General features: G+C 33.5%; 1 protein-coding gene across 1 annotated transcript; it reads right to left on the reverse strand.

Moving 5' to 3' along the window:
- Window positions 1–9893: 9893 nt before the first annotated feature.
- On the reverse strand, window positions 9894–11807 carry LOTGIDRAFT_124977 (hypothetical protein; the record flags this gene model as incomplete). Its single annotated transcript, XM_009061408.1, has 1 exon — window positions 9894–11807. One exon carries the CDS (start codon window positions 11805–11807, stop codon window positions 9894–9896), a length of 1914 nt encoding a protein of 637 aa, XP_009059656.1.
- Between the last annotated feature and the right edge of the window lie 579 nt (window positions 11808–12386).

Raw genomic sequence — 12386 nt, forward strand, 5'->3', positions numbered from 1 at the left:
CAAACCTGTGTTTTATGGGGTATAACACACTTCTTTAATACATGGGTACATATTGTTTCAACACAAGTTACATGTGTCATCATCAGATGAAACGTTATGTACCCATGTATTAAAGAAGTGTGTTTTATACTATAATTATTGTCTTGTGTTATATATTTGCTCCTCGCTTCTAAATGTCATTCAAATCTTTTTTCAAATGTGTTTTGCGTGTGTAATAATTTGGTGAGCTTCGCATACTCTTCATAGGGGATAACGAGTTCACTAACCCAATCTCAGATTGCCATAAGGTTTCCAAAAATTTGAGCATAATGCCAAGGCGGCATACTTATGGAGTTTGTCAACTCACTATCCCCTTTGGAGCTTAGTAGTCATGAATGACCATTCAGTTTGTTTTCGATTTTATCATCAACTCAAAAGCAAATGACAAGACACTGGATAATGAAACATCAACACTATAGTTCTACCATATTGAAGTGTAGAATGTTAAAGATCTTTTTCAATATTTGTGTGTATGATTTGTTTTGTAGCATGTGTACATAATCAATCTAACTATCAAAGTAAAAGTATAATATAACCCTCCCCCACCCCCCAAAAAAAGGGTAAATTCAAACAATTAACTTCAAAATAAAACAAAAACAAAGTAACATTCTGGAACAATCATAAATAGTCAACTCAACTGCAACAAGAAAAATTAAAAGTCTCAACATTACAACTCATGTTGAACGTTTTCCAAGCAATAATTCAATCATTATCAAAGTAACTTTTAAAAATTCGAAGTAACAAAAAAAAATTCAAAGTAACAACAAAAATTGTAAAGTTTTAAACAAAAAGTCGAACTATTTTCAACCTGGACATCTATCTCTAGTTCTACAGCTATCTCCAGATCACTGAAACACTGTATGATATCTGGTAACTCAAACTGAAAAAAATGTTCAGTGCTTCGTGGAATAAATTGAAATTAGCAAGTCCTAGGGTGGACAAATTTGCAAAAATTTTAACATATTTTCTTAAATAATGTTTATTTGTTGCTTAATTTATTAATTTATGAAAGAAAATTCACATGTCTTTGTAAACTTTGTGTCATCCCTGGTAAGAACTCAATCCTAAAAGACAAATGTAAACAAACACACTGGGCTTAATATTACAGTATCATCAGGAGCGAAGACATCTTCGATTTTCAAGTCCCCACACATCATTAACAACAAGAGTAATACTTAGTACAGTATGTATTCCTATATTCATAATAAATTTTAAGTCCAACTTCACAAAGTAATATCAAAAGTCACAGGATCTTAGAAACAGTTGGCTTCAATAGAACTAATAAATTCTGTTTTCAAGTTAAAACCAACATTTTTCAAAGTCATTTTTCAAAATTGGGTCGCGCCCAAAATGTCATAATTTTTATATGGGTCTGTGCCTAAGACACTGCTGAATGTAAATACAGTAGAATTGGGCTGGCCCGCATTCAATGATGGGGCAAAAACTTCATTTTTGTCAGACCCATTCCCTAATTTCAAGCAAGGTTTACACAATATAGTCTTAGTTTATAATTTATTACAGAGTCCAACTGTAAGTAGCTGCAACACAAATATGGGTAATTTTCAGCTGAATAGTAATCACAAATCCAATGAATTGTTACAAATTAATCAACTAATCAAAATCCAGAATAATCCACACAAATACATCAATTCCTCGAACTATAAGTTGAAACTTGAACACTTTTTTCAAAAAAATCTAAGTCCAATAATAGTAGTCTTAAAATGTGGTTATGTCCCTTGGATTTTAGTCATAATACACCAATATTAGCTTTCCTTGGCAGTAAAAATGCTTTTTGGGGATGAGGTAGTGATTTATGGTGTCAAAGAAATGATTTTCTCTAAGTTCATATCATTCTTCAAGTGTCACTCAAGTAAAAGTCATGTCTAAGTTATTTCAATAACAATAGCAGTTATATATGATATCTATAACTCAAGCACAGTAAAATCAGTTTAGATTTTCCTCTTAACACACTGTAGTTGTAGAAGACAAACACACTATACTATATTTCTATTCCTTCTAATATTCACATTGCTAATAACATACAAAGAAAAATAACTTCAGACCAAACCGACCAATACATTTTCTCTGTGAACACTCTTGAAACTATATGATTAGTGTTTTCACACAAAATAATACATATATCTAAAACATTCCTTCAAAAGAAGTTCTTGATACCTATGGCTTAACTCCCTTGAAGTTAAATGTAGGTCATGATAAACAGATTTCTGTTGGTCAAAGTTGTCCTTAAAACTGGTGACAAATACTGTAGGTCCAGGTTAAGATGTACATGTACATCCAGAAATTAAACAGCAACTATAATTTTCATTTTAAGTGAACAAGGAAAAATGTAGGTCACAAAAGTTATTACATAAACTGTCAACAGTCAAAGGTGCAAGCGACATAGGTCTGTTGTACCAAGTCATTTTGTCACTACCTCACACAAGTGTCTGCTCTAGAGGAGGTTCAATCATTAATTATTAATCATAAATAATCTCCTTACAAAGCTCATATTCATATTGTGAAAGTCCAGTGTTGAAAGTTATCCTTGATCACTAGCTGTCCTGATGAGAAATCAGCATCTGTAACATGTGTCAGCAGCATGAGATAGGCTCTCAACTGATAGAAACTATACAACTAGCTTAGCTTACATAAATTTGACTAAAAGATCACAAAATGAACAAATATCTTAATCAGGTCAAGGTCCAATTACTTTCCATTATACCAGGATTATCCTGTATAAGAAATCATATTTCCAGCTATCATTGGTTCTAACTTGTAACAGTATTTTCCTCTTTAAACCTCTTTTCAGTCCCTTTAATCTAAGGATTCTGTCAATCAAAATTTCAGTAAAATTGCACGCACTGTCCAGTTTTCCAATTTTCAATCCATTGACATGATAAACCACGCTGCTTATGTTCAGGTCCAACAAACTCAGCTGTCTTCATGATTGACTTAATATCCATATCTCTCTGTTGCAAAAGTAGGTCAATAGCGCACACTCAATATTCTTGTTGTACTTTCTTAGGCATCACTGCACATATTCTAAAGTAGAAGTTTCACTACAAATTCAACAGGGAACAAACAGAACTCTCAAATTTAAACAAGCTTTTCAAATCATAAATCATATACAGTTTCATTATGATTGTCAATATGCATGTGCATATGGAAGAGTTCAAAAGACAGTCGAGGGGTGTCATATAGATCACTGGCACCATATCCATCCCTGCCCTTCTCTTGAAGATGACCTTTAACCTCAAGGTGGGTTCAAATCCACAGGGTCCAAATTTTGCTAAGAAAATAGATCAATGAGATATTAACTAACAGCAACTGCTATTTACCAGTTGATGTTGCCCTTAAGTCAGCTAAAACCAGCAATTGATCTGATTATCCACATTGCTGCCAGTTGCTGGTGGTCTTTGAAAGTCCAGATAGTCCTTGATGCTGCAAAGTTACAAGGTCAATCTGAGGCCCTCTTTATAGTGTTGACATAAGCATGCATCTAAAGGACTGATAAAGAAACTCAAATTTGGACCCTCATAAATAATAACACTGTGCTACAATATTGTAAAAGGCCAAGCCCTCATGTTATACCCCACATCACAGGAGTAACGTTGGAAAACAGAATTCAAATATAAACAGCTATTTTTTTAAACTATTGTTTTGGCTTCTCAATCAAAGGATAATCCATAGTGATTCTTGATGCACCTAAAAACCATGTAACTACCCATTGCATGTAGAGCCACTGCCTATCAAAGACCATTCCAATTTAGTATCAGTTTTGTCCAAATTTGACAGTTTTTGACAAGTTTTTCTCAGGTTTCCCATGAACGGGCACAGGAAATAAAAAGCTCAAGTGAAATTTCCTATCAACATCAGTCTTCATTGAAAGATAACATGAAGTAATGCCACTGTAAGGTCACAACAGTTTGGAAATTCGTCTTATGGTTCACCCTGATGTATCAAAACTTCCATAAGATTTTTAAAGACATTTTCAAACCCCTTTTCCCTTGGAGTTGCTTTCCTGTACAAAAATAATGGCAATGCAACCCTTCAAGATAAAATACATAGCAAAATAAGTGCAATTAGCTTTGATCTGCAAGAATATACAATAAAAAACAAAGTTTTTAGGGTGTTTTGGGGCCCAATTTTCAGTATTTTTAAAAGAAAAGCTTGCATCCACATCTATTCTCAATTGTAACACAAACTGTGCCATTTAAAAGCTTTCAAGCTATCCTAGGTACTAGGGTACATACATAGCCATACATTAACGTCAAGCAAAGGCTTTAAGGGGCTGTTTCCAAATCCTAAGTTTTCAGCACCAAAATATCCACATTTTTCAATGACAACCACAACAAAAGTAATAATACATATTAGAACAAACAAAAACATGAAGAAGTTCATTAAATGGACAAAATTGGTCAACCTACACAAGGAAATGTAAACAAATCCATAGTAATATGTCCTGGAAATGGTAATTTCCAAAATATAAGTCAAAATATCAAATTTGGGCCCCCCTAGAAAAAGAAAATAACCAAGGTCATTTGAAAGACATACATCTTGGGAACATTTTAGAAGTGAAATTAGAATGGTCCACCTTCAATTATGGTCATTTTTGGTCAAAAAACTGTCAGTAGCACTATCAAAAACAATCAGAATTCGAGGATAGGGTCATGTAAAATACTTAAAAATTTCTCCACCAAAAATAAAAATTCCTCGACAAAAGTTGATTCAGAATGTTCCTGAATAACCAGGGAACCCCAAAACCACAATAAAATTTAAAAATACCTAAAAATTAGCCCTAAAATCGAAAAAAATCAAAGAGAAAAATTTTTAATTTATGAAAACCAAAATTTTCAATATGGCTGCCGAAGTGTCTGAATCTACACAGAGCGAAAGCTAAAAAATAAAAGCATTACATACGATGAAGCTTAACTAAAACAAACATGAAAGCAATCAGCATTAATTAATCCTAATTAGATACAAAGTTAGAAAGTCAAGAGTGGTTACCAACCTTACTCATTGTGGCCAGTCTCGGTCCGTCATCATGGCGTCTGAGTAAATCTAACAATGAAGCGAATTCCTTTCCTATCACGTGTTACGAGTGTTCCAATCTACGTCATCGTTCACCCTAAAAGAAGAAATTCGCGCATATTGAAATTGCTTACAAATTATAATCTGTCCAAAAATTAATTTTGATCATTTTTGAGGAAATAAAAAGCTTTTTTCGGCATGTATCGATGACGAAACGGGAATTACAAATTTTCGAGCCGTATTTTGCCAAATATTATCAAATTGAATAGATTTATCGGCTTCGAAAGCAGATTGCAGCCAAAAATGCATATCATCGAGTCAAAAGATTAAAAAATTTCAAAACATACGGTTAAAAATAACGGTAAATTTAGCAAAAAAACTCCGAGAAAAAGAGGACAAATGGTGAAAAATGGCGGCCATTATCATCATGAAGAGATGGGAAGCGATGCATTGTGGGTATTTATTTTCAGAATAACACAAGTGAAGAACGCCGTGGTAGGAAATTAAAGCCCCATATACACTGGAGTTGACTATACAACACATGGCAAGCCTATTCATATTCATTAGCTACATCCTTCATATAAGCCATGACAAATTTAAACTCAGAGTTTTAAATGGCCACAACTTTTAACATTACAATCAAACAAACTTTTGACATTAAAATCACACAAATTCACAAATAAAAACTTTATAAAACTACATAAAATATCATTTGGAACAAATTTGAGACGAAAATAAGCCTTATATCTTAAAATAAACAACAGGATTTCCAAACTTTGAACTTACATCAGAACTTTTCTATTTCATATGAGCAACTCACAATGTTGCTACAAAATATACCCCCCAAAAATATGCATGTAAATTGAAAAATCTTGCATTCTACCAGTCCATGTCCCAAGAAACCGCTGCCCCAAAAATCTTAGTTAATTCAATGCAATGGTTGACTAAAATTTAGAGTATAGCCCATGACCCAACCTAACAGCTATGGATCTTAAATTTGACATGCATATCAAGAATAAGATGGAATCCAGTTTTTGAAACCCAGACTACCCCGTTGCAGCTGTGCATCTGTGCATCGTGAGACTAGAAATCCAGGTGACTACTCTGTCCAAGTAATGGTACATATTTGGACTTTGTTTATGGCTAAAAGTAGGCAACAAGGAACCCAGAGAGGCTAAAGGTGGCATTTTCTCCCCACATTTTAAGAACTAATCATGCATAAGCATCCCCCACATTTTTATTGCCAAGGACCCAGAAGAAAGAAATCAATTATTTTTGACCAGGATAACAACTTAGGTTCATGAAGATCCTGTCTTCCAGCAGGTCCTTGATCAACTCTCTTCTTGGCATTGGAAGCGCTACGGACAGCTTTGTCCTTCCACATTTATCCAAATTCACCTTAATCTCAAATTAAACTCAGGTTCACAATTATTTCACTGGCCAAGCTGCACCCATTTAGAAGGGGGATAATTAGTAAAGTAAAGTAATTGGGGGCGTGGCTTATTATGTAAATTACTGAACTATCTATTATCTTTCAAACAGGGTAAATCACTTTGTCTACCTCAATAGCAAAACATTATGTACATGTCAATCAATACAGGCCACGTATTCTCAAAACGATACTAGCGCTAGGATGTCCTAGATTCTTATCTTGTAACATTGTTTCTAAGACATCCTAGGTAGATTCTTATCTTCTAACATTGATTCTAAGACATTCTAGAGCTAAGATCATTTTGAGAATACAGGGCCAGGTTTATAGAAAATGGAAAGAAAAAGAAGTGAAGGATTTTTTACAAATGTAGACCCTGAACCATGGCATGGTAATAGGATAAGGTATTCCTCCCATGGTAGAGAACCCACCTCTTAACAGTTAAATATCTATTAACCCTACACAATCATTCGTTCACTCATGACAAAATATATTGCTCAAGTTTGTTTTTCAATTTTCGGCCACGAATGATCTCAAATTAACCAACTAGAATATATGGTAGACCTGTTAGAAATATTAAAACAGAACCTAAAAAACATGTCGTTACTCAGAGATTCACGCTTTGCGAGACCTGTTATGCATATCGATACTTAAAGGTTGATGAGTTTAAGTTCACACAGATGCCCTATTATTTTTTGGACCAATTATATTTTAGTCTCAGAAATGGTAATTTTTTAGCTAAGCCAATCAGTAACAGTGTTCACAGCTCACCGTTGAAATTTGAGCCTTCAAATCCATGTGTGTCAAGAATTATCCGCGATAGAATGTTAAATGAGATTGCAATTTTCATACTTTTCTAAGACTATTTGTGAGTATTTACATATATTCAAGACTAATATTAACCCTGCAATATGGCCCACCTGTCACTTTAATATATTAAAAGGTGATCAGCACCTGTTCAGCTATCTCATGCATAAGATAATATCATCAACCTGAAATAATAATATACATTACAAGTCTACCATATATTTTATCTAGTTAAATAATATTTTAACAACAGTATTTGTTTTATTAAATCATTCATTGATTTACTTTTTGTCTTGTTTATTTTGTTTAATCAGCAGCTGTATATTTTAAGAATTTTATACCATTTATTGTAGTACTCAGTATAATCTACTAATAAACCATTTTATCTCTTATGTTTTTCTTTATAGTATATGTTCAAATGTTCATAGTTTCCCTATATACTTTTTCATTATATTCTGACAAGAGAATCACTTCAAATTCATTGTACGAAATATGTCAGACACATAATAAATTTGGGACAGAATAGTTCTTGTGACACTAGGGACTAAACCCAAGCCCCGTTTTTTTAAAAAAATCTTAAGATAAAACTTCAAGCAAAGTGTGTGATAAATTACAACAAAAATTATCCTAAAATTTTTAAAGAAACAAGGGGCCGAGTTCCTATTTTAAAAATATATAATACAAAATAAACCAATACAATGAGTATTACCGGTATATAAAAATATATTTAGAATATTCATCAATGACATAATGAAATGACTTAGATTCATGAGACAAAATAAAATATAAACTCTCATATCTCTCATCAAAAAAATATGAAAATATTCATTCAGCAGACAAAAAAAAAACAATTTTCAATTTTTAAATAAACTCAAAACATTTATAAGATTTTTTGTTTTAATCAAGCTCATGTGACCATGCCAGAGAATTTTGAAATTTGAATAATGTCACACAATGATTCGAAGCTTTCAATGTCAGTGCTTCGGTGCACACGACACTATGTTTGGAAACAACACGCACGAACGTATTTCACAACCATTTTGAATCTGTTATTTGATTTAATAAGTCGAATATTAAAAAAGGCTATAATATTTTAACAAAATATCACATTTAAAGCCATTCTAAACCTAAAAATATAATTTGAAGGAATTCCTGAAATATTATCGACTTTTAAAAATTCGACTTTTAAGTCAAAATAGAGATTCAAAATGGCTGTGAACTACGTTCGTGAGTGTTCAATGTAAGAACCATACATAATTTAGTTTAGTTATTTGGTAGAGATAAATATCAAACTGATTGTCTTTAAAAAAAAAACACAGACGAAAAGTCGAGGTACAGTGTCCAGTGCAGGATTGTCAAAAAATAAAGTATAATAATTATGAACTAAAGTTAGGTCTCCTTTTCATTAGACTGTCAAACTGTTTACTGTATTGATCATTCCACACTGAACAACATACTTTGTTTGCACTATAAGGGAATGATTCATAATCATTTCGTTGAACAAACAATTCAATAACTTTTTATAATAAAAAATTTCCATAAAACAGGCCAATGGTTTAATATTTTTGAGACATCTGTCACTTATTCTGGTAACAGTGTTAAAGGCTAAAAAAAGAAATGGATTTTAATTGTCAATATTTCAAAAATTGACTGCAACAGTAAAGCTTAAAGGGATTGTAAAGAGGTTTTTATGTGTATCGGGGACACTGATAGCATCCATTTGATCCGTTCCAATTTTCAGTCAAACATTTGTGGTTCCTGCAATTCCACTTAAACTAACTTATGATGAAGCTACGTATTATCAGATATTTATCAGAAGCTTTTACAATAGTGGCATCATATATATATTGCTTACTTTTTAGTGAATTGCAAGAACCACATGAATCTAACTTAAAATAGGAATGGCGAACAAGATGCTATCAGTGTCCCAAATACACAAAAAAAGTTTAGAAAACATCCATAATACATTCCCTTTAACTGGTACTTCATTATAAATCATGGGTCTTATTTTTGAAAACTTAACTTTAGAAGAATTTAGTCATCTGATTGGTCAATAACTAAAATTAATTTCAAATTTAATTTTATCATCCAATCAAATTACTGTATTTCATAAAAAAGTTAAGTTTTCAAGAATAAGTCCCATGGTAAAAAAATTATGCTTCTGCTCCTGGTAATGTAAATTATGGAATAATATAAAAAAATGTAAAAAAATATTTCAAGTATGGCACACATTCATAAATAACAAACAAATATGGAATCAATAAGTTTGGCAACTTCAAATATATTAGACAATAACCAATGCTTAAGTGGTTCTCTAATTTTCTTATCCTATTTTTATCGTAAAGTATTACAGTTTAAAGACTTGCCTTCAGCTCCATTTTAGCATTTTTAATTGTGACATCAAATTGTGTATCCATTTAACAACTTGCATTTAATTTTGAACAAAAGTATGTTAGATGTCCAAATATCTTTCCTTAACCTAATCAAGACATGTTTACCCTAAAATAGACTCTACTCATACACGCACTCACTGACACTATTCGGATGTTTAAGGATGATCAATGTAAGCACTGGCCAAGACATAATGTTATAAACTACCAACATCATTGTATTTCTTCAAAACGGATGGAAATTCATCTTTATAGAGCACTGGGTCTGCACGAAATTCGATGCTCTTTAATGGCATAGTCTGATAAATTTTAGTAAACATGTTGATACAATCGGAGCGTTCGATCATATGAGTTATATCAGCTGACAACATTTCATTACTAATACATTGAGGACATTTAAATTTCTTACGAGGAGTCACTTTAATAGGTGCCTTACCGGTCACGTTTGCCATCAGGAAGTTCATAGCTATGTCCTCACAATTCATATGTTCGTCCACCAACGCTTTAATATTGCCAGGCATAGCATTGGTATATAAATAACTAAAGTATTTGTGATAAAAGGCAGCACCAGTTAACACCATAGAGATTTCATTGGTCCATTCAGATTCATATTTCCATTTACTAGTGGCGTTATCCCATAAATGTAATCGAGAAGGAAATCCCACAAGTCTATCTGGAAATTCACGCCACACTTGATATCCGAACTCCACTTCATCTGCTGTTAACATCACAATATCGTCATCCAACGCTAGGATACATTCTGTCTCAATTTCATCATACGGCACAAAACGATTGCTGAGTTTATTTTTCTTCGTTGTCACAACCTTAACAGGTTTCCCAATATACGGCCACGATGACATAGGTGGCGCTACTTTATTTTGATTGTTCCACACAACTACTACCTTGGCTAAGCTCGGAGCTCGTGCGACTTGTTTGATGACCTCATATAATGACTCAAGACGATCGTAAGTTAATATCACTGCAGTGAAACCTTGAGATTTCGAAGGTGATAAAGGCAAAAATAATGGATTTTTCACAACATGAGGTTTTGGAATTTCATTCCAATACTCATACGATTTACTGGCGTACGGAAAAACTCGATCGTTGATAATTTGTAATGTTGTCAAGGCGATGCCTTTCATAGTGCTAATATAACGATTGAAATAAAATTTCACTTGTTTTTTCATCTCTGAGATACGAGCCGAGCTGTACGTTTTGATAATTTTTAAGACATCTGTTAGATCGTCCTCTCGAACTTGAACAGCTGCACGAGGCCAGTCTAACACGTCTGAAAATGGAAGCACGTAGCCATCTGCAATGATTACTGGAATACACCCAGCTTTCATTGCATCGTAGAGTGCAGGTTGTGCCAATCTAGCCCCACGTAGCACTAAACAAAATGTAGAATTTTGCAAAACTTGAGGATAATCGTAAATTTTTGAGCCTTTGCATCTTTGTGTGTAGTTCCAAGGTTTAGTTGAATGAGGGCAAGTTTGTAGAAGTAAAAAACTTTGATCAGTTTCCAACTGTTTCAGTTCTGCCATGTATTCTCTATGCAGGCCAAGCTGTGCAGACACTAACAAATATTTTTTATTGTTACTGAATTTATTTTTTGGCAGATGTAAATCTGCAACTAGAGGATTGAATAATGGAATTGGAATGTCAAAAGTATTTCGGTATGACAACGATGAGAATCCTGCACCCGCGACGATGGCATTACCGATATCAGCTTCCAAAACTGAGTGATATTCCGGTGCAGTTCCAGAAATCATATTCACTAATAAATGATTGGCACCATCATTCCAATATGGCAGTTGATTCAAAACACGAGCAATGTTTCGCATATCGTTGTTATTTTGATTTAAAACATCTATAGAAGGAATGAAGATACAAGCTGTTTCCGGGGACGACGTGTAAAATGGACTCTCCATTACAGCTTCTAGAAATTCATCAAATTCTTTTGATCTCATAATAGTCAATTCATTTCCGTTTTCATCCACGTATGATTTGATCGGATAAACATAAACACTAATTTTGGTCTCATCATTGTAGCCACATTGGTACACCTCCAAACATGTATGAAAAGTACAAGTCCTGTCTCTCTCCTTCATTTTGATTAGCTCAGTTGAGGAAATAGTCACTACTTCATTTGTTTCAATATGTCTGGTGTATCTAGGTCGACCTGGCTTGATTTCCATGTCTGAGCCCCGCCAAAACAACGTCAATGAAATCAGAATCATCGAACTCGTGAACACGGCAGTCACAAAAATAAACAGAAGATGAATTGATTTCGATGAAGAGTGCGGTCTCTTACGTGTTATTTGCTTTTTCATCTTGAAATTTTCCTTTGTGCTATTTTACAGACCTGACATAAATTAAGCTAGCTGAAATGGCTGGGATACAAATACTTGGCAGCTGGCCAAAATGTCAACAGACTTTCAGTGGGCAGGTTTCATCAAAAAATGTCAGTTTTCCAAATGCTGAAACCATATTTACCAAAAATTCGAGGTCCATTTCATACCTTGTTGGTCCAGAAATCAAAGGTCATTATTTTGGGCACAAATGATCGAAGACTGACCCATCAAAACCCTTTATCCTTCAACACATAAATTAACATTTCCTCAGTCCACCATCTTGATATAGTCGTGACTAACCAGGCTGGTAGAAAGTGAGAGACTAGTTAATAGAGA

This window comes from Lottia gigantea, assembly GCF_000327385.1.
Source record: "Lottia gigantea unplaced genomic scaffold LOTGIsca_48, whole genome shotgun sequence".
NCBI classification, from domain to species: domain Eukaryota; kingdom Metazoa; phylum Mollusca; class Gastropoda; family Lottiidae; genus Lottia; species Lottia gigantea.